The 24,623-nt window shown below is 35.0% G+C and overlaps 1 protein-coding gene and 1 long non-coding RNA gene across 2 annotated transcripts; one reads left to right on the top strand and one right to left on the bottom strand.

Annotated features, from left to right (window-relative positions):
- The first annotated feature begins 796 nt into the window (after nt 1–796).
- On the top strand, nt 797–21,079 carry LOC134709713 (mediator of RNA polymerase II transcription subunit 29-like). The gene is made up of 4 exons (XM_063569863.1): nt 797–952; nt 1,429–1,487; nt 19,635–19,719; nt 20,710–21,079. The coding sequence occupies exons 1-4, from the start codon at nt 821–823 to the stop codon at nt 20,917–20,919; spliced, it is 486 nt and encodes a 161-aa protein (XP_063425933.1). The 5' UTR covers nt 797–820; the 3' UTR covers nt 20,920–21,079.
- LOC134709714 (uncharacterized) lies at nt 1,519–24,461 on the bottom strand. Its single transcript, XR_010106022.1, has 3 exons — nt 24,383–24,461; nt 21,381–21,540; nt 1,519–1,554 (listed from the first exon to the last, which is right to left on the bottom strand). It is a non-coding gene; the product is annotated as an uncharacterized LOC134709714 (long non-coding RNA).
- Nucleotides 24,462–24,623: the final 162 nt, after the last annotated feature.

Raw genomic sequence — 24,623 nt, 5'->3', positions numbered from 1 at the left:
CCAAAATCGGTCCTTACCTGACCTACTCATTTATGTGAATAGAACACTTAGAAAATGTTTTACTGCATGTATTGTTTGAGTAACACTTTGTGTGACTCAGTGAATGGCCACTATATATGTTGTTAAATAGAAATGATTTTTTACTGAAATTTCTATTCTCTGCAACAACTTACAATCTATAGACAATTTTCATGGTTTATATTTACAAAAGATAATTTAAATGTATATAAATGTTTGGGAAAGTATTTCTCTAAAATTCTAGCGATATCGAGAATTTCAAAGATCAGTAGTAACTGGGACTATTATACTAACTTATTATAATGTACAGTGAATCAAACGCCTATTTGGCTGGCTGAAAATTACTTATATATGAATGTAATTTTTGTTATAATTCAGGTTGCACTTTAATATTAAAATATTCTATTCTATTTTATTCTATACTCAATAATAGTCTCAGAAGATAAAAATGCAAATTAGTCAGAAATATACAGATTTTGAATGGTATATATATTTTTTTATAGATGTTATCCAAACAACATCTATAAAATATACCATTCAAAATCAAAATCATATTATTCTAATCTGGTTCGGTTCAGTTTGGGCCTTTCATAGAATTTTCAATATTGTTAAACAATGCTGTTTTCTTATGTATCTGTATGATTTGTGATGAAATATCTTCTCAAAGTTCAGTTGGAAAACAAAATATTGTTATTCTTGTTGCTGTACATATTTAATACCAGAACAAGAATGTTAGACCGTTGTTGTACTATATTTTCATCAGTGTTATACTGGTTTGTGGTTATACCATATTAAAATAAACATGGCTTCAACAAATGTCACACTGTCACTACAATCTCAACAAATAAGTCAACATCAGCAGCCACCTCAACCAAGTGATTTGGATGCGATACACAATAAACAACTTATCCCACAGCTGAGAGAGTCTCTAGCTGTATGTATATTGAAGCAACTATCTTAGTACATCAGTGCTCTTTTTATAAAACTCCCACAGTACTTCGTCTTTGAAAAAAAAGAACCTTTATTAGATTATACCAAAATTTAACACAAGGTACCCATTTCCATTTGAGATATGACACTTGGTTATTTTTGTTATTCATTTGTCAGAAGTAATCGAATTTATTCCCTACTGCAACTGTAACTTCAAACTGCACTGACAATGACTGATATCTGAAGGAGTGCACATACATTTGTAACAATGTACATGTCATACCACATCTTCTTTTTTATATGTACACAATGTATGTATTTCACTAAGTTTTCTAAAAAAATAAAGTCGATCATTGTTCTTTAGTATTGATTTAATTGAAAAAAAATGTGTAATGTGAACAGAATGTTCTTCTTAAAATGTACTGTTCATTTGAAATATAGATAGTTTATATGAATTCATTTTATAAATATTGTTTTCAGAATTTAATGAAAATTGCTGGCCAATTACTACACCAGAATGCCACAACAGATGACTCTTTGTAAGTATGATAAATCAATTTGAAATTTGTTTGTAGAAGTAATGTTGGGTTTTAGTCTGCTATAGTTCTGTAGAAAAAAAAATCAACATATGTCATGCTTCAAATCTGAGACTACTATAACACATTATAGTAGTCTCAGTTCAAATGAAAACACATTACAGCATGCTTACTTTCAAAAACTTAGATTACCTGAGAAAATGAGATGGAAAGACATACAGATATTGGTTAATATTATACTCTCATTTTGAAGCTAATGTAAAATAACAAAAGTGATTATGAAAATTGTTGTAGTATGACTAAAAGTTCTGATGGTGGTAATTAAATGACATGGGGGATCCAGCCATTTTAAAATGGGGGGGTTCCCAACCCAGGACAAAGGGGGTGTCCCAACTATATATCCTCATTCAAATGCATTGATCTGCCCCCAAAAAGGGGGGTTCCAACATACCCCCCGCGGAACTAACCCCCATCCCAACCCACTGGATCTGCCAATGAATGATATTGTGTTACATCTATCACATCCTGTTATGTCAAACTTAACCCATTGATAAATTATTATATGTCAATTATTTTGCTTATATTAAGCAAGGAAAAATTGGAAATAATTGAAAGAACAAATATGATATATGCATATATATGAAACGCAAAAATTCGGGGGACCTTCCCGGTGGTGTTGTCGACGGGTAGTTCGTGACCCGAGAAGATCCTTTTGCGTATATAAATGAGGGATTCTTGTGTTGCTTGGACCTTTTCTCTAACTTACTAAAATAAACACGAAGTCGTTGTGTAAAGTTCAACAGTGTATTCAAGTATCGTAAAAACACAATACACAGTAATAACGTAATAACAGAATATACAGTATATACAGATATAGCACACTAAGTAACATTGGCAATATTCTAATCTCGTTCTCTCGTCAGCTCTGCTGTTTCACAATTATCACTCCCTTATATACCTTCTCATGCAATATGGGCTTGTGGGCTTATGGATACAGGGTTTCTGGGCTTATGGATACAGGGTTTATGGGCAACCAGGCTTATGGGCACCAGAGTTTCTGAGCTTATGGGCAACCGGGCTTATGGGCAACTGGGCTTATGGGCACCAGGGCTTATGGACTCCATACATATTAGGGCTACCGTGTACCGTGTATAATTAGGGCTTACAGGCTCCATAATTTAGGACCATAAAGCACCATGTAATACTAAGTCATAGATGGTCGGCCCTGAATATGAGGGTCCTAAAACACCAAGTTTACATACCCTACAAATTTTCATTACATAGTCCTCCCCTTTAGAAAAATCTGAACTTCCACTGTTCAGTATAATTATAATAACAAAAACATGTTAAAAAAAAAATCCAGGCATACATGTAAATACCTATAAAACAAAGTCATAATACCAAAAATGTACTAGACTGCAAAAAAAAAATATCAACATACATGATTAAAAAAAAATTCAAACGAGTGAATGGATAGTAATGACCATGATAAAATGAATTGACTGATTGGTCTTGAACGATAAAGTTCTTTAGCACCCTTTAAATTTAACAAGCACATTATGGACAGAAATTCAACAATACGCACCAGGTTTAGCACAACTAAGTCTTACTCACCTACTTGACAAAGAAATACATGTATCAATTGTGAAAGCATAATAACAAATATTTATAACAAATTTAGAGACAACAAAAATCAAAAGAAAAATCACAAATGTTCATAGTTTACAAAAGTTAAATTTGAAATGTTTTTGCACTTGACGTTGTTGCAATAAAATCTTTAAACTTTTCTGGTACTTTAACTTGGCGTCCTTTCCTCGTGGTGTAATGTTTATCTTTCCCACTGTTTTGATTTTCTTGCGCAGGCGCGACATCCGGTGAGATGCTAATTAATTTCAAATGCGGAAACTGGGCTTTTGTTTTCTGGGCCTCTGGGCTTTTGCCCAGAATAATTCTGGAATGCCCTCGGGTTTCCTTTTCGGTCTTTTGCGGACTTTTCGAAACAGCTGGTAAATTTTTAATGCATTTATCTTTGTTTTGGTGGTTCGGAATAATACTTTCATCCGGCAATTCTATGGGTACGTCATTGGCAAATTCTTCCGCATTTTCACTGTCCTTTTCAAAATTTTCCGATTGCAGGAAATGATCGACATCTGGAAAACTTACTGTCACATTTTCATTAATAACTCCTTGTTTAAACCATTCAAGTTTCTTTGATCCCCGATACGGTTTTAAATTGTCTCCATGAACCACAACAGGGGGTGAATTTTTAGCATGTTGAATTCTGTACAAAACGTCGCTTAATTTTTTTATAATCACCCACGGCCCGGTCCAATTCCTACAAATCTTGGCTTTCTTTCCTGGAATATTTTGTTTTTGATTTCTCCACACTAACTGTCCGTCAAAATATATTTTTTCTTTAACATTCCCGTCGTATTGAAATTTTTGTCGTTCGGATGACACTTTTAAATGCTCTCTCGCTATTTCATGTGCCTCCCGCAGCCTTTCTTCTAATATATTGGCGTAATCAGATGCAAACTCAGACCGAGGTTCGTCTTGCTCAATTCTTTCAGAAATAATATCCAAGGGAAATTTCATTTCCTGTCCGTATACCAAACGGTGTGGTGTTAAACCTGTACTTTCTTGAGGTGTTGAATTATAGGCCATGGTCAGAAAATCTAAGTGTTGATCCCAATCTCTCTGGTGGGACTTGATGTACTTTGATAATATGTCCTGAATCGTTCGGTTCATACGTTCTATCATCCCATCAGAACGAGGATGCAATGGAGTTGTTCTGGTTTTCTTTATTTCAAGTAATTCGCACATGTTTTGAAAAAGGGTACTTTCGTATTGTCTGCCTTGGTCAGAGTGTAATTCAATAGGACAGCCGTATCTTTTAACCCATGCTCTAAAAATAATGTCAGCAACTGTTTCCGCCTGCATATCTGGCATCGGGTATGCTTCTGTAAGCTTAGTAAAATAACTACGAGCACATAACGGTTTTTGTTGTCAGACAATGGAAACGGGCCAGCGATATCCGTAGCTATTCTCTCGAATGGAGCACCGACTAAGTGTGTTTTTAGAGCATGCCTCTTTTTGTGCGCTGGATTTTTCCGCTCTTCGCATATTTCACAGTTATGAACATATTCTTTTACCGATCTTTGCATACTCCACCAATAAAACGGACATATATGGGCTCGCTCAACTGTTTTCTTTATCCCTAAATGACCCGAGGTTCTAGCGTCATGTAAGTACCAAAGTATACCACTAATCGCGGACTTTGGTGCACACACACGCCATTTTGCACAGTTGTTCTTTTCAACCCAATACAAACACAGGACATCATTTTTAACTTCCAACAACTCCCATCTTGATATCCAAAATTTGAATTCTTTGCTCTTACTACTTATTTCCGTTGTTGAAGGTTTTTCCGCATTTTCAATTTTAAGTTTTAAAATTTCCCCCATTATATCATCCTCTTCTTGTTGCTGTGAAAGTGAGGCTTGAAAGAAGTGGAAGTGAAAAATTTTACGAGAGAATTTTAGAGAAATTGTTTTAAGTTTGGCATCTTATTTAATGCACATTGTATAAAACTTGTACAGCACACATACATACACATTGAGACAAACAAAACAAAACTTGTATTAATCCATTTTTTCCCAAAAAAAAAAAAAAACATAAATATATTTCATATTGACCGCCATTTTTGATTTTTGTCTTGAATTTTTTTTTTTTTTTTCTTTCGGTCTTATTTATTTTCCCCGTTGTTCATATTAATATTTTTTTCTTTGTCTTGTTTCATATTTATAAAATAAACGTTTGGGCTTGCATTTCGGGTGATAATCCGGAAGCTTATTATTATTACAAAGTCTTTATAAAAGAAAACAACCTATACCTGTATGTCATTGATAAAGCTGAAAAAGAGCGCTAGCAGGCCAATTCCAACACCAGAAGGGCCACAAAAATACAAACCAGTTCTTTTGAGTGACAGCATAGGGGCCAAAATACAAAAACAAAAATTTCATCAGCAGCATAGAGAAATTAGTTTTTGGTGTGAAGGAGGTCGCAACGCTAACTCAGCAGTGTCTTGGCTAGAAGACAACTTAGAAACAGAGCTACAACTCATAGATAAGAATATCTGGTTATACATTCTCATTGGTACCTGTGATTTTACTGAACTGAATAAAAGAACAAGACAGATCAAAATACGGTACCAAGATACACAAGATATTGTTGAACATCTTACTACAAAATACAGGGAAATAATAAAGCAACTCGAAAAGCTCTCTCCACATAGTAAATATACTATACTTGAAATCCCATTCTTTTCCATTGTTGAGTGGAATAAAATTCAGAAGTCAAAGAAAAAGGACCAAAATTACAAATTGAAAGACACGGAGGAAAAAGAACAACAAGACGAAGACCATACATTAGAACATCAAATCATAGAGGTCAACAAAGCCATCAAAAATATAAATTTAGAAAGTCAACATCATCCTTCTAGTCTTAACAGTGACCTGTATAGAACGTCTAACAGGCAAGCAAAAAAATATAAAGGTGAAGGAGAAAGTAGCAGACACGCCGGCGACGTCAAAAGCAGGCGCCTTTACAACATCAGTTTGTTATACGACGGGATTCATCCCAACTATCATCTAGCCCGTGCTTGGTTAATGAAGTTCACTCTTCAGACTATCAAAGATTGCTGGATAACAGAAAAACAAGGGGAAGAAAAAGAAAAGGACCTGAATAACAACTAGAGGATAAAAAAAAACAAACAACAAAATCATAACATTTTATTATAGTGATCAGGACAACAAAATTTAAGGTCAGCGTGGGACTCCGCGCTATACCACTATTTACAGTTTTCCAGATACTGAGTATCAGGTCAGTGTGGGACTCCGCGCTATACCATTTGGCTCAACTGGAAAACTTGGTTTAGATCTCTGTCCTTAAACCTATAATAAAAGTCCATTACAATAACCAGCATATCCGAATATATATTTAAAAAGTCAGGATATAGGATTCAGAGAACATAACAATATCTAAAAATTTGCTACACCATACATAGTAGCTTACCATCCACAATCAGGGTTAGGTCAGCGTGGGATTCCGCGCTACACCACTATACCCCTGTGGATAACCATATATAGATGTTAAAAGTAGACAGAATTTCAATGAGTTACTGATTAGTTAAAGAGAATAAAAAAAAAAAAATCCAATATATATCCAACAACAAAACAATATATTGATATTATAGACAAAAAAAAAATATCAGAAAGTATGGAATTAAGGAAATTTAGGAAAACAGCCTCAACAGGAGATCTTCAACCATCAACAATTAACACCAGGCTGTATACCTTAAATAAAGAGAAAGCCCTCCAAAAAAAATCAGATGCCTGCCAGAGACAACATTTAAAATACGAACTTAAGGCAGGAAATAATTTCGTTGTAGAAATGAGTGCAGGAGCATATGAAATACTAAAAGGAGAAATACACAAAATATTGAACTCTACAGATGAAAACAGCCTTGCCGTAGTACAAAAACAAGATGGAATCGAGGAGGCAGGTTTAACAGTTGACTCATGCTACCGAGTATATAACAGGAAACAAAATGGTCAAGCCGGCAGTGTATTGAAATTCTCCATTAATCTATACCATACCAGCTGTTCAATGAACGTTAATGGAAAGAGAGTAGATATATTTATCAACGACATTTTTGATAAACTTTGTGAAAAAATTAGAAAGGAATATTGCGAGATACAATTGCTTAACAACAGTATTCATACCTGTATATCTCAGATGAAGAAGTACTCTTCAAAAGTGATACAAAAGTCTATAACAAACAGCGACAATAGGCAGGGTAGTCATCAAAAAGACAATGAAACTAGTTTGAATATATACAATAGAAACAACCAGAATGTAGAGGTACAAGGAGCTGAATCAGACACAAATATATGTCCATCCTGCAGAAAATATGTAGAAGATGGGATAGGCTGCGATAGGTGTGACTACTGGTACCACTATGAGTGTGAAAACATCTCGAAGGATATAGGCAGTGAAGAGCTAAAACATATAGAATACATATGCAGATTCTGCAATGACGACATGCTATATGAGAGCAGAAATTACATGGAGTGCGATGAAGAACAACATAATTCTCCAGAAGATTCAAGCACAGATGTAGAGACTTATCAAATACATAATATAGAGAGTATACAGGAAATTCAAGATCAGAGCCTAGAAAATAATAATACAGAGAACATCAAGGAAATATTGATAGAGGAAAAGGAAGCCATAAAAACCTTGAATCCTGATGACCAAAATAAAGATCAGAAAATGCTGCCAGAAGCAACAGAAGATGAGACTCTGGTCAAAAGGGCAATATCACCAATTCAACCCATAATAAAAATGAATACAAAATCCCATGAGAAGAAAGCATCAGGACAATCATATGAGAATAGTCAGAACATCGACAAAACATCAATGCAATCCACAGACAAGAAAAAGGGTTCCAAATCAACAACTGGGACAAAAAGATCAGATAAAGACGAAATTATAGTCTCCCAAAAGACCAGGATACTGAATCTTGAAAATGAAATCAAACACATGAGAACTGTAATAGAGACAATCAAAACGCAAAATGATCAACCAAATCAAAACCAGACAAGAACTGATAATACAACCAGGATTGATAATAACCAACAAGAATGGAAAGCGCATAACAACATGAGAGAAATGCTGCTTGAACATCGATTAAGAGCAATTGAAGCCCAAATGACACAAAATATGTGTATTCAAACAGCACTCACAACGCAAATTGCGCTACAGGTCAAAAACCATCCTCCTACAAATCCATATATGTGTACAGGAAATTTTCCATCTCACCCACACTTGATGAATCATGGATTACCACAATATACACATACAGCAAACACAAAGAATGAATGCAACAAGCCATCCATTGAATCCTGAGCCTATACAACAGACAACAAAACCAGGACTCCTGCCACATCCTCAAAATTTCAACAAGAATATGAATCATACAGGTCAACAAAACCAAAAAAATGCAGTAAGAGCTAACACAATACAAAAGCAGCAGAACATCAATACTCAAAGAGAGAGAGATAGGGATATCTCTATAAAAAGCAAAATAACAACCCTTGACAGGAGAACACACAATCAAGGATTGACTGGCATGCTCGACCAAAGCCAGAGGTTGGACACACATAATGAAATAAATATACCATCACAGGATATTGAAAAACATCAAAATACCCTGTCAGAACACTTGTCTTGTACACATTCAACATCTGACAACCTAAAAGTACAGACAATCAATGACACCAGTGCTACGGATAAAGAGCAGGGAAATTTTCGTGTACTAGCCCAAGAAAGCCGCCCGCCAGATCAGGAACAAGCTGCAGGAAAGGTAAAAATTCTAATCCAACAATAGAGATTATCACAAACAACATTGAAGGATTAAAAACAAACATTACATTCCTACATTCTTTAGACCTGTCAAAATCAATAGTATGTCTTCAAGAGCACTTCCTATGGGATTTTCAAATTAGAGAAATTAAAAACATACTGCCAGATATGGAAAATCATACAAGATGTTCGGATACCAATGACCCAATAGACAGTTTTAAACTTCCTAAAGGCAAAGCTGGAGTCTCCATATTATGGCCAAATGCATGGACTAACAGCATTAAAAAGCTAAAAGATGGCAATGAAAGAGTAATTGCAATACTAATAACAGCCTCACAAGAACTATGTATTATAAATGCATACATGCCAACTTGCAATACAGACTCCCAATTTGAATATACAGAATGTTTGGATATAATATATGATATCATACAAAAGTATCAGGAGACTCACAAAGTTATACTTTGTGGCGATTTGAATGGGACACTCCTATCTACGAGAAGTAACAAACATGACAAGATGCTGAAGAACTTTGTGGCAGAAATGGGTTTATCAACAGGACAAGATATATGCGAAAAGCACACATTTTTCCATCATGCTTGGTCATCTTCATCACAAATTGACTATATACTAGTCCAAGACAAAAAACTAGTACTAAACTACACTATAGATGAAAAATCCAGTATCAATCTGTCAGCGCATACCTCAGTCAGAGTCATTACAACAATAGACATACCAGCAAAAGTGAAATCTGCAAATAAAAACAGAAAAGCTAAGTATAAGTTACAATGGGACCAAATGGATACAAACCAATACAACAGGCTCATACAACAGGATATAACTGCAATAGTGGATGAAAATAACATTAACACACAGGTTGATATTCTAACAAATAGCCTTGTAAGAGCAGGAAATATTACAATTCCAACAAAACTCCTGCAACTTAAGGGTCCAAAATGGAAAGCATCCCCAGAAGTTCAAATACTTATAAAATCTTGCAGAAATATATACAAACAGTGGCAAGAAGCTGGTAAACAGAAAGAACATCCATTAGCTACAACACTTAAGCTGGAGAAGAGAAAATTGCGTAGCAAAGTAAGAATGGAACAAGCTGTCAGTAGACAAAGTTTATATCAACAGATAATGGACAACCCAAATACCCAGCTTTTCTATAGACTAATCAATAGGAACCGTAGCAGCCAACAAACTTCTACAAACTGCTTAAAAATCAATGGGGAATTGAATTTCATACCAGAAGATCAAAGAAGAAGTTTTGCATCCTACTACGAGGACCTGAGTGTCCCAAAGGAAGAGTTATTTGACAATAGCTATCTCAACCTATGTAAAATCAGACAGCAGCTATATGAACAAGCAATGGACCAAAGTATTGTGGAACCAGAACTTTTTACAGATACAGAAGTCCATGAAAGCAATAGATGAGCTTAATACCAAAAAAAGTGCTGATGAATTTGGGATATCAGCTGAACATCTAAAGTACTCCAAAACTACTATTACCCCTGCATTAACATCAATTTTTAACAACATCCTACTGAATAAAGCAGTACCAACAGCATTTACTTTTGGCCTACTTACTCCAGTACTGAAAAAACAAAAAGATCCAACTATCATGGGGAACTATCGTGGAATAACAGTCACAGCTACTATTGGAAAAACCTTTGAATATGCTTTTATAGGAAAACTAAATCTAAAATCAAAAACATTGCTACAGTTCGGATTTACAGAAGGATTGTCACCAATAATGTCAAGTCTGCTTATATCTGAAGCCCGATATGAAATCAAAAAGTCAACTGAAAAAATTTATATATCTGTTCTAGATGTTCAGTCTGCATTTGATGTTGTCCAGCATATAATTCTTATGGACAAGGCCATTGATCAGAATATTCACCCCACCTATTGGAAGATCCTAACAGAACTATATAATGGGCTTAGCTCCAAAGTAAAATGGCTAGATGGAGTAAGTGAATCCTTCACAATAAAACAAGGAGTTAGACAAGGTGGGATACTCTCTACTCATCTATATAAAATATTTGTGCAAGATTTGTTAGTTGAGCTAGAGCAGAATTCCTTGGGTTATCATCTAGGAGACATCTATATAGGAGCACCAACCTGTGCCGATGATATCGCCTTCATCTCAAATAATGAGCATGAGCTCCAAATAATGTTGAATGTTATAGACAGGTATGCAAAGGAACATCATTACAAAATACATCCTACAAAAACTGAAATAATCGATTGCTCAAAAATTAAAACTGATTACAACTGGACTATGGATGGTAAAAAAGTAAAAACCACTGATTGCAGTGAACATCTAGGGGTAAAAAGAACAGATGGTTCAGAAAATAACTTCAACGTAAAAGACAGAATTCAAACAGCAAGAAGAACAAGGTATGCTCTTATGGGATCTGGAGTACATGGCACCAATGGACTCAACCCAGAAATCTCCTACCAAATTTATAGAACATATGTTATACCAAGATTAATATATGGATTAGAGGTACTTCCATTAACAAAATCTAATCTTGAAGATCTAGAGAAATTCCACAGGAAGAATCTGAGACACCTACAGTCCTTACCAGAAAGGACATCAAATGCTGCTGTCCTTCTGTTTTTGGGAGCCTTGCCGATAGAAGCTGAAATACATAAGAGACAACTATCCCTACTATATTCCATTATAACATGTGACAATACCAAAATCAAAGATGTCATGAACAGACAGATAGCTACCAATTTCGATAACAAGAAAAGTTTCTTCAGCAAAATACTGAACATTTTAGAGTTATACAGTCTACCTTCAATCAACATACTTCAAAATAGCACACCCAAAAAAAATGCATGGAAGGAAGAAATCAATAGACAAATTCACAAATTTTGGAATGATAAATTAAAATCTGATGCTTGTAATAAAACCAGTCTTAAATATGTCTGCATAGATAATTTGGAAATAGGAAAAACAGCACATGTATGGAAGCTAAAAAATCAACCCAGAATTGAGATAAGAAAATCCATTGTGAAATCCAGAATGATGACTGGAACTTATATATTGCAATCAGACAAACATAAGTTCACACATTTCTCAACAGAAGCAACATGTCAACTGTGCCATACAGAAAGTGAAGACATAGTACACATGATAACCACCTGTCCTGTACTAAGCACTATAAGAGAGAAATATTTTATAGATATAAAAAAAGTCATTCTGGATAGCTGTGGTCCTGCAAAATGGAATACATACTGCAACAATAAGATGGAAATTACACGTCTGATATTAGACTGGAGCAATTTTAAAGAATCCCTTAGTATAGGAATGGAACTGGCAGAAAAGTTAGAGCAGAAAGCTAGAAACCTACTATTCCAACTACATATCAAGAGAATTGAAATATTAGATGCAAGGAACATCAAATAATATTGTGTAAAACCAAAGTGTACAGGTATATGAACAATTATACTGTGTATTAATATTCAATATTCAGTGATTAGTGAAGAAGCAAAAATGGATAAATGTTTATACATATAAGAACTGTTTTATTAAAAATGTTAAACATGGAGAAACAAATATATTTATATTCTCATTACATGGACTAGAGATAGATGATTCAAATACTGTGTTAGTAAAGAAGACAAAAGGAGGATATTCATCAAGATGAATTGATAATCACCCGAATGCGAGTTCAGCTCTAAATTTATGAGTATAATTTTAAGTTTAAAATTTCTATAAAATGAGAAATGTTATCATATAATTAAAATAATTAAAATTAATGACAAGCTCCTGTATTATAAATGATAATTTTATATGATGCCAAAATATTTTTAACCACATTTTCCACTTAAAACAAAGTAAATTTATTACATGATACTGAACCTAAGAATAAGAACTTTGTTTTTAATGACTGTCTTATTTTTAATTTTTTAGCTTTTTAATTAGATAAAAGATTATAATTTTTATCAATGAAATTCCACATCACCAGTCAAGAAAATTGATGTTCACTATTATGAGATATTTTATCATATTAAAATTGATGCAAAATATATTTTTACTTTTTAAAATACATACTTGTTCCTTTTAAAATAATTAAGTAACCTCATTTTTAGAAAATTAATCTATAACTCTATCCTTTTATAAAAAAAAATAGAATTATATATATATAACAACTATCATTATAGACACTTATTTTGTTTTTGTACAACTTTTAAATATTGGATGTTTAAGTTTTAAAACAAACAAATAAAACAACAAAAAACATGTATATAAGACCCTCACATGTAAATACTGCTATGGTGCACGTTTCTTTTATTATATTAAAAAAAAAAAAAAAAAAAATAGATACAAAATAAAACAGTCTGTATATATATATATATAAAAACAACTTATAAACGAAAGTAAACCTCCTACATAGTGTGCTGTACATAGTTATCTACATACAACCAAAAAAAAAATCTTACAAAATTTACCCCAAATACTCTAATAATATATATATTAGAGGTGTTCCTATTTAAAGGAAGCTAATACAGAGAAGAAGAAGCTGTCTCATAGATGTTATGTCCAATGCTATTTTTGGGGTTGGTTTTCGTCTAGCTGGCGGAGGCCGATTGGGCCTTCTCCCCCTTCTTACAATAGGTATTTCTCCCGGAATACTACAATCCAGTTGCCCATCTATGTCTCCAAAATTATTTGATGACATTGTGGGTCTCTCTGGATTTTTATTAGTAACTCCACCTACAGACTGACCTTCCAAAGTTTTATTCATCAATTTTACCCCTTTTCCTTCCTGCATATCAATTATTTCTACTTCTTCAGGTCCCTGGTATTCATAATCCCAGGGCATTTTGCATTGTTTGCAAATATCAGATGTCGACGTGATAATGCGAGATAAAGCGTCAGCATTACCATGACGGACACCAGGTCTATGGACAATCTTCATGTGGAATTGACTCAACTGTTGGATCCAACGATGAATCTGCCCATCTGGTTCTTTGAAATTTTGTAACCATGTAAGCGATCCATGATCGGTGCGCAAAGTAAAACGTCTACCCAATAAGTAATGTTTAAAATGTCGGGTAAAAAATACTACGGCTAGCATTTCTCTCCTGGTCACACAATAATTGCGTTCCGGTTTATCTAACGATCTACTTCCGTAGGCAATAACTCTCTCCATTCCGTCTTGTACTTGTGACAATACCGCGCCAATAGCAAAATTACTGGCGTCAGTATCCAGTATGAATTCAGCTCCATTTACTTGCGGGTATGCTAATATAGGTGCTGAAGTCAACCGTTTTTTAAGCTCTTGAAACGCTGATTCACAATCCGTTGTCCACTTCCAGCAATGTCCCTTCTTAGTGAGATCAAACAGAGGTTTTGCAACTTTCGAATAACTTCTTACAAACTTACGGTAGTACGAGGTCAGGCCGAGGAAACTTCGTACCTCTGTAATTGTTGTTGGAGCCGGTATTTTATTTACCGCATCTAATTTGGCCGGATCTGTGCTCACCCCGGATTTTGATACCACGTGACCTAAAAATGTGATTTCTTTCTGAAGAAAAGTGCACTTTTTGGGTTTCAATTTTAATCCGGCTAACATTAGTTTGTCGAGTACTTTTTCTAAATTATCAAAATGCTCGTCAAACGTTTTTCCAAAAACTACAATGTCGTCTAGGTACAAAACAGCAACATGCCATTGTAGTCCACTCAACGCTTTCTCAATAATTCGCTCGAACGTTCCGGCCGCATTACAAAGACCGAACGGCATAGTCACAAATTGATATAGACCCCCTCTTGGTGTTGCAAACGCGGTTTTCTCTTTATCCCCATCTTCTAATGGAACCTGGTGATACGCCATATTTAAATCTAAGGATGTAAACCATTCGGCTCCACTTAAGGTGTCGAGGTTTTCATCAATTCTAGTTAAGGGGTAGGCGTCTTTTACGGTCTTTTCATTCAATTTTCTGAAGTCCACACACATTCTCCAGGACTGGTCTTTCTTTTGAACCATTACAATTTGCGATGACCAAGGGCTAATTGATTTTTCAATAAGTCCTTGTGCCTCTAGTTTGTTGATTTCATCCTCAACTGCTTGTCTTTTATAGAGAGGAATCCGTCTGGGAGGCTCTCTCACCGGCTTTTCATCGTTCAGCTTGATAGAATGTGAGCCTAAATTAGTTCGTCCTACCTCCCCAGGTTTAGCAAAACACTCCTGCATTTTACAAAGAAATACTTTAAATTTCTGTTGCTGTTCCTCCGTGAGGCCAACACAACCACGTTCGTAAACATCAGTAAGGTATTCAGGTAATAAATAAGTGTCTTTGCTTATTTCGGACACTCTGCAAATCGGAACATCAACATTTAGGTCCAAGACTGGTCCTACCTTATCTATAGGCGTAAACAGTGCCATGTGCGTATTTTGATAAATTGTAACATCAGACGATCCGGGGTTAAAAACTCGTGTAAATATTACAGATTGGTTAGAATCTACTAGTGTCCTAGCGATAGCTAAACCAAACTTTTCCATAAACAATTTTTCCGGTGTCAATATCCCAAGGAAATTTTGCTTACAGGGTGAATCTAACTTATTAACAACGCTGGATTTTACAATAGCCTCGTGTCCTGCAGGTACCAGTATCGTTTGTAAGGCCACCACTCTGCCGGATCCACTTTTACCATCATTTCCGTCTAATGGAAATCTTCTTCCTTTAATAATAAAACTTGATTCATCCGGGTCCCACGTACACCGGTTTTTAAGAATGAAGTCCTCCCCGAGTAAGTTATATTTTACTCCTCCTACAATGATCTTGTGTTCAAAAACATGATCATTAAAAATTACCAACATGACAGCTTCTCCTTTACATTTCAAACTATGTCCGTCAGCGGCTATATAGTTAGCGTCAACTGGACTTAGTTGCGGTTTTTCAATAATTGAATTAAAAACATGTTCCGTAATGAAAGTCCGTTTAGCTCCAGTGTCAATTTTCCAATTGATAGGAACACTCTCTATATGACCTTTAACCATCATGTTAGCAACACCGTAAACACGAACTAGAGCTCCATGAGAATTAGGGTGCTCTAGATTCTTGGCCGTAGTGACATCGTCAAAATTTTTCGCCTCTTGAGGCGTCTGCTTTAAGTTGCAAGGATTAGTTTCTTTAGATACTTGAATTTTTGAATTTTGTTTAGTTTTATCATTTCTTTTTCTTCTGTCTTTCTGATTTTTAATTCCAAATTTCCTTGCATAATTTTTCGCGTAAGGCCGCGTTGGTGTGACCGGTACCTGGCCAAAGGTACCGGTCCGTTTTAGTTTAACGGATCAGAGGAGTCATTTGACCGGTTAAAACCCCGGCCCCCTCTTGATCGTGCTGGGTTAGAATAATTAGAATTTCCTCTCCCGCGATTATTTCGTCGAGAATTATTTTTCGACTTGGATCCTCTCCCTCTATAGGTTTCACTCCTATAATCATTTTGAGGTTGATAACTCTCCCCTAACGAAAAGGGAATTTCAAAATCGTTCTCGTCATTTATTTCGCCACCATCATCTTCGCCGTCTATTCCAAAGATTAAACGATTTGCGGGTTTGGCATCTTGAAATAAATCTTGTTCACCTAACCGTAAACATTCTTCTTGCACAGCCGATAAAACAGCATCTTGTAAAGTTCTAGGTCTAGTGCGTTTTATATTTAAACGAAATTCTTCGTTTTGGCCGCATCTGTCTAAAAATGACTTCATAGCGTTTTCTTCAACTATGTCAGGATTGTTTGGATAAGCCCGCCTATACAAGTCTTCAATAGCTTGACCAAAATCGCGGAGGGATTCTCCTGGTTGCCTCCTCCGTAGTTTAGCATCAGCAATATATCTCTCTTTCATTGCAGCATGCCCAAATCTATCGTTCAGTTTCTCCGCTAAACGTTGATAATTTCTCTGAATTATCAAAGGCAGCCCGTAAGCGTAGGTTTCCGCTTGGCCCCTTAACGTACTAAGCAATACTCGTCTTGCTTTCTCATCGTCCCACAAATTTAACTCCCGAATATTTTCAAAATATTGGAGAAATTCCGACCATACGTCTGAATTTGACCCCAAGAACGTACGCCGTACCGGATATTCGGAGGGACGTGCTGAAAATTTTCCCATCTCTTTACTTTGTGCCCCTACATTCGTGAACTCGGTTCCCGGTCTATTGTTTGGTTCAACAGAAACAAAATCTCTAGCATTATCTGATCCACTAAAAGCATCAAAGCTTCATATTATTATTGTGTCCATTGCGTTCTGGAATTTGCCTGTGTTCCAATTTGTCCTGGTTTTCATGTCCCATATTAACTGGGCTATTCAACGTGGACTTTTGGCTAACTGGCATTTTTCCTGAGTAACTGGACATATTTATTCTAAAAACAGTTGTTGGCATGACACGGGTTATGTTCTTCTCATATATGTTATGATGGTATGATACTAAACCCCTTACGGGAAGGATTGTGCCTGATGTTCATATGATGAAATCATAATCTTTCAGTCAGTTTAATTGAAGTCTGGAGCTGGCATGTCAGTTAACTGCTAGTAGTCTGTTGTTATTTATGTATTATTGTCATTTTGTTTATTTTCTTTGGTTACATCTTCTGACATCAGACTCGGACTTCTCTTGAACTGAATTTTAATGTGCGTATTGTTATGCTTTTACTTTTCTACACTGGTTAGAGGTATAGGGGGAGGGTTGAGATCTCACAAACATGTTTAACCCCGCCGCATTTTTGCGCCTGTCCCAAGTCAGGAGCCTCTGGCCTTTGTTAGTCTTGTATTATTTAAATTTTAGTTTCTTGTGTACAATTTGGAAATTAGTATGGCGTTCATTATCACTGAACTAGTATATATTTGTTTAGGGGCCAGCTGAAGGACGCCTCCGGGTGCGGGAATTTCTCGCTACATTGAAGACCTGTTGGTGACCTTCTGCTGTTGTGTTTTTTTATTTTGGTCGGGTTGTTGTCTCTTTGACACATTCCCCATTTCCATTCTCAATTTTATAGAATTATTCGGTGCATAGTAAGGGCTATTCGATGCATGGACATACCCACATTCTTGATTAGGGTTTGTCATGCTCCGTATATTATTGTTACTGAGAAACGTTGACTGTTTATATCGTTTTCCTCCCTGTTCACGCCCTGGCGACACTATAACATCCTGTTCACGCGGGGTCTTACAAAAATGTATTAAAATTTTCAATACGGTCGTTACTAGCACAAAAGCTATGATTCCTAGTAATCCGGTCATCACATACTCCTGTGACTTTTTAAATACTTCGTTACACGGAAAATATTTCCAGGCTATTGCTACTAAGCCAGTACAGACAGAGAGTAAAGTTAACCAAATTAACCAAAATTTTCCCCAATTTTGTTTATTCTCTTCTATATTTTCCTCCTCGTATCCCGGAACCTCAGTACTCAGACCAAATTGCTCCTCTTTTGAAAATAATCCGGCATTCGTTTGGAAGCCTGTATATTTTCCTAGGTGCTTTGGCTGAGGAGTCCCACATACCGTGGAATTTTCAATTCCGGAGTCATATGGAGAGCGACTATCATAGACTCCATTATCGGTATAAAAGTGTGTCTGTCTTACCTCAGAAGGCATATGTGCCCGAGTGTATATCCTGTTTTTAGGGGTTTCCATCCTAGCACAACGTGAAAATCCTGATTTAAATCCAATAAAGAATTATCCTTATTCAACACAAAAATAAATAAATCCCACCGCTGCCACCAATGTAACGCAAAAATTCGGGGGACCTTCCCGGTGGTGTTGTCGACGGGTAGTTCGTGACCCAAGAAGATCCTTTTGCGTATATAAATGAGGGATTCTTGTGTTGCTTGGACCTTTTCTCTAACTTACTAAAATAAACACGAAGTCGTTGTGTAAAGTTCAACAGTGTATTCAAGTATCGTAAAAACACAATACACAGTAATAACGTAATAACAGAATATACAGTATATACAGATATAGCACACTAAGTAACATTGGCAATATTCTAATCTCGTTCTCTCGTCAGCTCTGCTGTTTCACAATTATCACTCCCTTATATACCTTCTCATGCAATATGGGCTTGTGGGCTTATGGATACAGGGTTTATGGGCAACCAGGCTTATGGGCACCAGAGTTTCTGGGCTTATGGGCAACCGGGCTTATGGGCAACTGGGCTTATGGGCACCAGGGCTTATGGACTCCATACATATTAGGGCTACCGTGTACCGTGTATAATTAGGGCTTACAGGCTCCATAATTTAGGACCATAAAGCACCATGTAATACTAAGTCATAGATGGTCGGCCCTGAATATGAGGGTCCTAAAACACCAAGTTTACATACCCTATCAATTTTCATTACATATATATATATGTATAACATTTAACAAATTCAGGAATCACTTTAGTTTAGATGTAATAAAAAGAATGTATGGTCAGTAATTTATATTCTATTGAATGGATGAATGGATGAATCTTTATTGCATTAGCATCAAGTTATTCAATTCTGTTGTATTTGGTAACTCAACTGCTCAAGTTAAATAGTGATTAGAATCTTGTTGAGTTGAGGATAAAACCTTATGTCCCTACTAAAACACCTCATCTCTGTTTTAAATCTTATTCATGCACTTTATGTTATTTTGGGGTCCTTAAGTGTGCAAAACATATATTTAACTATTCATGCTGTATGAACTAATATAATATTTTTTAATTTTTTTTTTAGAAAATCTGTAGATGGTCAGCAACAAAGACTTGAAAGAACTCTTGAAGAATTTTACTCAATATGTGATCAATTGGAAGTAAATCTAGTAAGTTGTGGAAATTTCATGAAATCTATTTGTTTGACTTAAAATTTAGCAAACACTTGTTTTTTTTATAAAGTAATTACAATCACAATTAAATAAATGTATGTTGAGAAATCTGAAGACAAAATATATAAAATTATTTATAAATATTACAAATTACAATATCATGTCTGTATTGTAAAGTTGTTCATGACTTTAGCAGACAATCAAGACTTTGCATTGACACAAACCATCAACAAAATTATAATTCCTGAAAAGTACATTATAGTCTGTTTTGAATCATTCATATTCTTTCTAGACTCAAATGCGAGATTTAAAAAATAAACATATTGTATTTTTGTCCATCTGATGAGTTAAGCCTTTTTTAACTGATTGTTATAGTTTGTTCTTATGTTGTACTGTTATACCACTGTCCGAGGTTAGGGGAGGGATGGGATCCTGCTAACATGTTTAACCCTGCCACATTATTTATGTATGGGCCTGTCCCAAGTCAGGAGCCTGTAATTTAGTGGTTGTCGTTTGTTTATGTGTTACATATTTGTTTTTCGTTCATTTTTTTACATAGATAAGGCCGTTAGTTTTCTCGCTTGAATTGTTTTACATTGTCTTATCGGGCCTTTTATAGCATACTATGCGGAATTGGCTTTGCTCATTGCTGAAGGCCGTACGGTTACCTATAGTTGTTAATGTCTGTGTCATTTTGGTCATTTGTGGATAGTTGTCTCATTGGCAATCATACCACATCTTCTTTTTTATATATTATACATGTTGTATGGACACTCATTTTAAAGAAAAGCATAAATTAGATAATGTTTTTTTACTGATACTGAATTAAAGAAACTGGAACAACTGAAACTTTAACTCTACAGAGAAAAATAGTCACTGAATAAATATGTATATAAACAACATCAACAGAGAAAAATCTATGTGTCACATAACATTTTTCTGTAAATGGATTTTGATTTAAATAAGAACATGTATAAACTTTTTCAGAGGTTGAATTTAGAAAGTGTACAACAGAATGCTGACAGTTCCAAGTTTTTGCCATTGCAAGTTAATGTACCTAAAGACAACAACCAGCTTCCAGAGGGACAAGCTTTACAATATTCACAATATTTACAAATAACAAAACAACAGATCAGCTGTGCAAAGGAAGTTCATGACCTTTTGTTAAAGTTTTCCAAGAAGGTGACTGAAAGATGAGACGAAATGTTTGAGCTTTTTCATTTTCATTCATTATTACATAATAAAATGCATAATAAAGAAAACAGTGTGTTCCTATTTTAACTAAATGTTCATATAAATGTATATAGTATTATTGCTTCATATGCAAAATTTCCAGAAATAAAGATAATCGATGTTATATTTCTGATGTTAGATATTGTGTAGATTTGGAAAATGACTTTTAAAGGGATCCACTTGTAATAAGTCTATAATTCTTGTAAGTATCAGTTTGCATTATTTCCAAAGGACTAACTAGAACCCAAGCTCCATCAGGTTCATGTGTCAGACTTTGCAAAGTTTACGTTACTTTTTGTTTAAGAGCCTTTAATGATAAATCATTCAATTATATATTGTATGCACTCAAATTATATCAGATAATTTAATTTTGTCATTTTGTCATTTTGATTTCAATGGTTTATAAAATCCTTTTAATTTATTACCTCAACTTTGGCTTAGATTGTACCTGATGATAGTCATTCCAGAAACATATTGTGCACTCAATAAACAGTTAGCTCTCTTGGTTTGTACGACCATCACTAGATGTTCATTGTTGTCCTCATCCATTAACTTCTCATTTTCGTTTTTCACTGCTAAACAGGGCTGAAATTATATATTTGGAAGGTCCTCTACAAATGATCTTCAATATTGTTTGAGAACAACATGGCCGCCTGATTTTCAAAACTTGCTTTGAAAGTATTAGGGAGTATGTTTTTATATGACCGCAAAATTTGCAGTAGTATATTGGTATTTACACAAAAGGTTTATAATCACAAGAGAAAGGTTGGGATTGAGTTGGGGAGTTATGGTCCCAACAGTTTAGGAATAAGGACGATAAATGGGGCCCAAAAAAGCATTTAGAAGCCAAACAATATGTATGTGTGTGTGTGTTTTTGTTGGTTCGGTTTTTTTTTTTGGGGGGGGGGGGCGGGAGGGTATTAAGAAATTGTGGGGAGGGTGTCAATTAATTCTCATTTCAGATTTCAGAAATTAAAAAGATTTCTTCAAATATTACCGCATAGTGTATTGCACAAAACTAAAATATTGATAGAATATAAATTCATAGATTTAAATAATATAACCAATTCTAAGTTCTTTGACTACAGTGATGCTGTGTCAGAAACCTATTATGTGTCAATTATTTGATTACAATTCAAATTCAGATCGGTATCAAGCACAATAGTGTTTCCATTTTAATCCTTACTGATCAGGGTTGGATCTCTGCGGTTGTATCAAGCTGCACTCAGCGAAGCAATTTATAGAAACTTGACAGCAGTGATGATTGGGATTATATTAACAATAATGCTGATTCTAATTAGCTCAAAGGGCCAAGTGAGCTTTTCTCATTACTTGGCATCCGTCGTCATCCGTCGTCGTTAACTTTTACAAAAATTTTCTCCTCTGAAACTACTAGGCCAAATTTAACCAAACTTAGCCACAATCATCACTAGGATATCTTGTTATAAAAATGTATCCTGTGACCCGGCCAACCAACCAAGATGGCCGTCATGGCTAAAAATAGAACATAGGGGTAAAATGTAGATTTTGGCTTAATTATGTCTCTCAAACCAAAGCATTTAGAGCAAATCTGATATGAGGTAAAATAGTTTATAAGGTCAACATCTGTCTGCCCTCAAATTTTCAGATAAATCAGATAACCGGCTGTTTGGTTGCTCCCCCTGAATTAGTAATTTTAAGGATTTTTTTTCAGTTTAACTTTTTGGCTTATTATCTTGAATATTATTATATAGAGAGATAAAATGTAAACAGCAATAATGTTCAGCAAAGTAAGATCTACAAATTAGGTAACATGACCAAAAATGGTCAGTTGACCCCTTAAGGAGTAATTGTCCTTTATAGTCAATTTTTTACATTTTTTTGTAATCTCTTAAAAAAAATGTGTCCGATGACCCGCCCACAAACCAAGATGGCCAACATGGCTAAAAACAGTAAATAGGGTAAAATGCAGTTTTGGGCTCATATTTCTGAAACTAAAGCAGTTTGAGCAAATCTTTCAGAGATAAAATTGTTCATTTGGTCAAGGAGTTGTTGCCCTTTATGGTCAATTTTTAACCATTTTTCTAAAATTTTAGTAATCTTTTTTAAAAAATCTTCTCTGAAACTACTTGACCAGATTTAACAAAACTTGGTCACAATCAGCAATGGGGTATTTAGTTTGAAAAATGTGTCCGATGACCACGTCCATGAACCAAGATGGCCGACATGGCTAAAAATAGTACATAGGATAAAATGCAGTTTTTGGTTCACATTTCTGAAATCAAACCATTAAGAGCAAATCTCCCGTGAATAAAATTGTTTTTATGTCAAGATCAATCTGCCCTGATATTTTCAGACCAATCGGACAACTTTTTGTTGGGTTGCTGCTCCGAATTTGTAATTTTATGAAAAATTTGCAGCTTTTAGTTATTATCTTGAATATGCAAAGAAAGAACTACAAATAAGTCTGCATGACCAAAATGGTCAATTTACCCCTTAAGGAGTTAACATGGTGGTATTGAGGTGACATAGTTCTCATTGAAGTATATAGATTATTTGTCTCACCTTGAAAGAGTCAAAAAGGGAAACATGGGTATGCCTGTTTCTGGCAGCACTGTCGTACATAAAGTATTGGTTTTTGATTAGGTCAGTTTATTGGAAAACACTAGTGGTAGGTTAATGATATGTGGTATGCATGAGTTGTATTAGCCTTGGCACATCTCATTTCCATGGAGACTATTTGACCCCACCTCATCAGTCATGGTCATTGCCCACAAAACTTGATTTATCATCAACATGTAAATATTCAGGTCAGTTCAAAGGGAACTACTAGTGGTAGGTCAATGAGTTGATATTTGGTTATGTAGTTGTTATTGCTGACATGGCTAAAAGTGGAACTTTGGGATAAAACGAACGTTTTTTCTGTTTTTAATAACCATAGTTTCAATCGAAATCTTACAGGAAATCACATTTGATCATTTTTCATGAAAATATATACATGGCCGATTTCAAACAATCTTGGCAGGATTGATTTATGATACCAAAGCACGTCTACAAATTGTTTCTCACTTTGAAACCTTGAAAGAAATGATGATAGGGAAACCCTCTTCATAAATTTCCTTATTCAATGTTACTCGAGGTGCTAACTTAGCTGCGTTAGTGGTACATCAATTAAAAACATGACCTGAAATCACATGTTACTAGTATCTTGAAATCACATGTTACTAGTATCTAGAAACCAGTGTCCACCACAATCATGTTATTTAATAATATTTGGCTGGAATGATATAATGAAGAGTCTTCACATAAAATTAACCTCTTGGTACAGAATGGGACTAGAAACGGGTACTGCCAGAGACGGTGGGATTCCTGAAAGGCCGATCATAAAAAATCTTCTGAACAAAAACAAGGCGAAATGAAACTAAATGAAGTATGAATATCAATATACCAACTAAAAGCCATGAGTATGTTACTGAAGATATGTTTAGAATGACGATCTTAATAAATACTGCGATGAGTAGATATAGGAAAATAAGGTTTACCTGTATAGAATCAGAGTTGCCAATCATGATGCGGATTCTTCAAAATTTCGAGTCTAATCAAAATCATTTTAATGTTGCAGTAATATCAAAACCTAGATGTTTCTACCCTTTCCACTGCTATCACCATGTTTAATTAAAAGATCGACT

This window comes from Mytilus trossulus, chromosome 3 (assembly GCF_036588685.1).
Source record: "Mytilus trossulus isolate FHL-02 chromosome 3, PNRI_Mtr1.1.1.hap1, whole genome shotgun sequence".
NCBI classification, from domain to species: Eukaryota; Metazoa; Mollusca; class Bivalvia; order Mytilida; family Mytilidae; genus Mytilus; species Mytilus trossulus.
The sequence above is the reverse complement of the archived record's forward strand: the minus strand, read 5'-3'. Positions and strand labels throughout refer to the sequence as shown.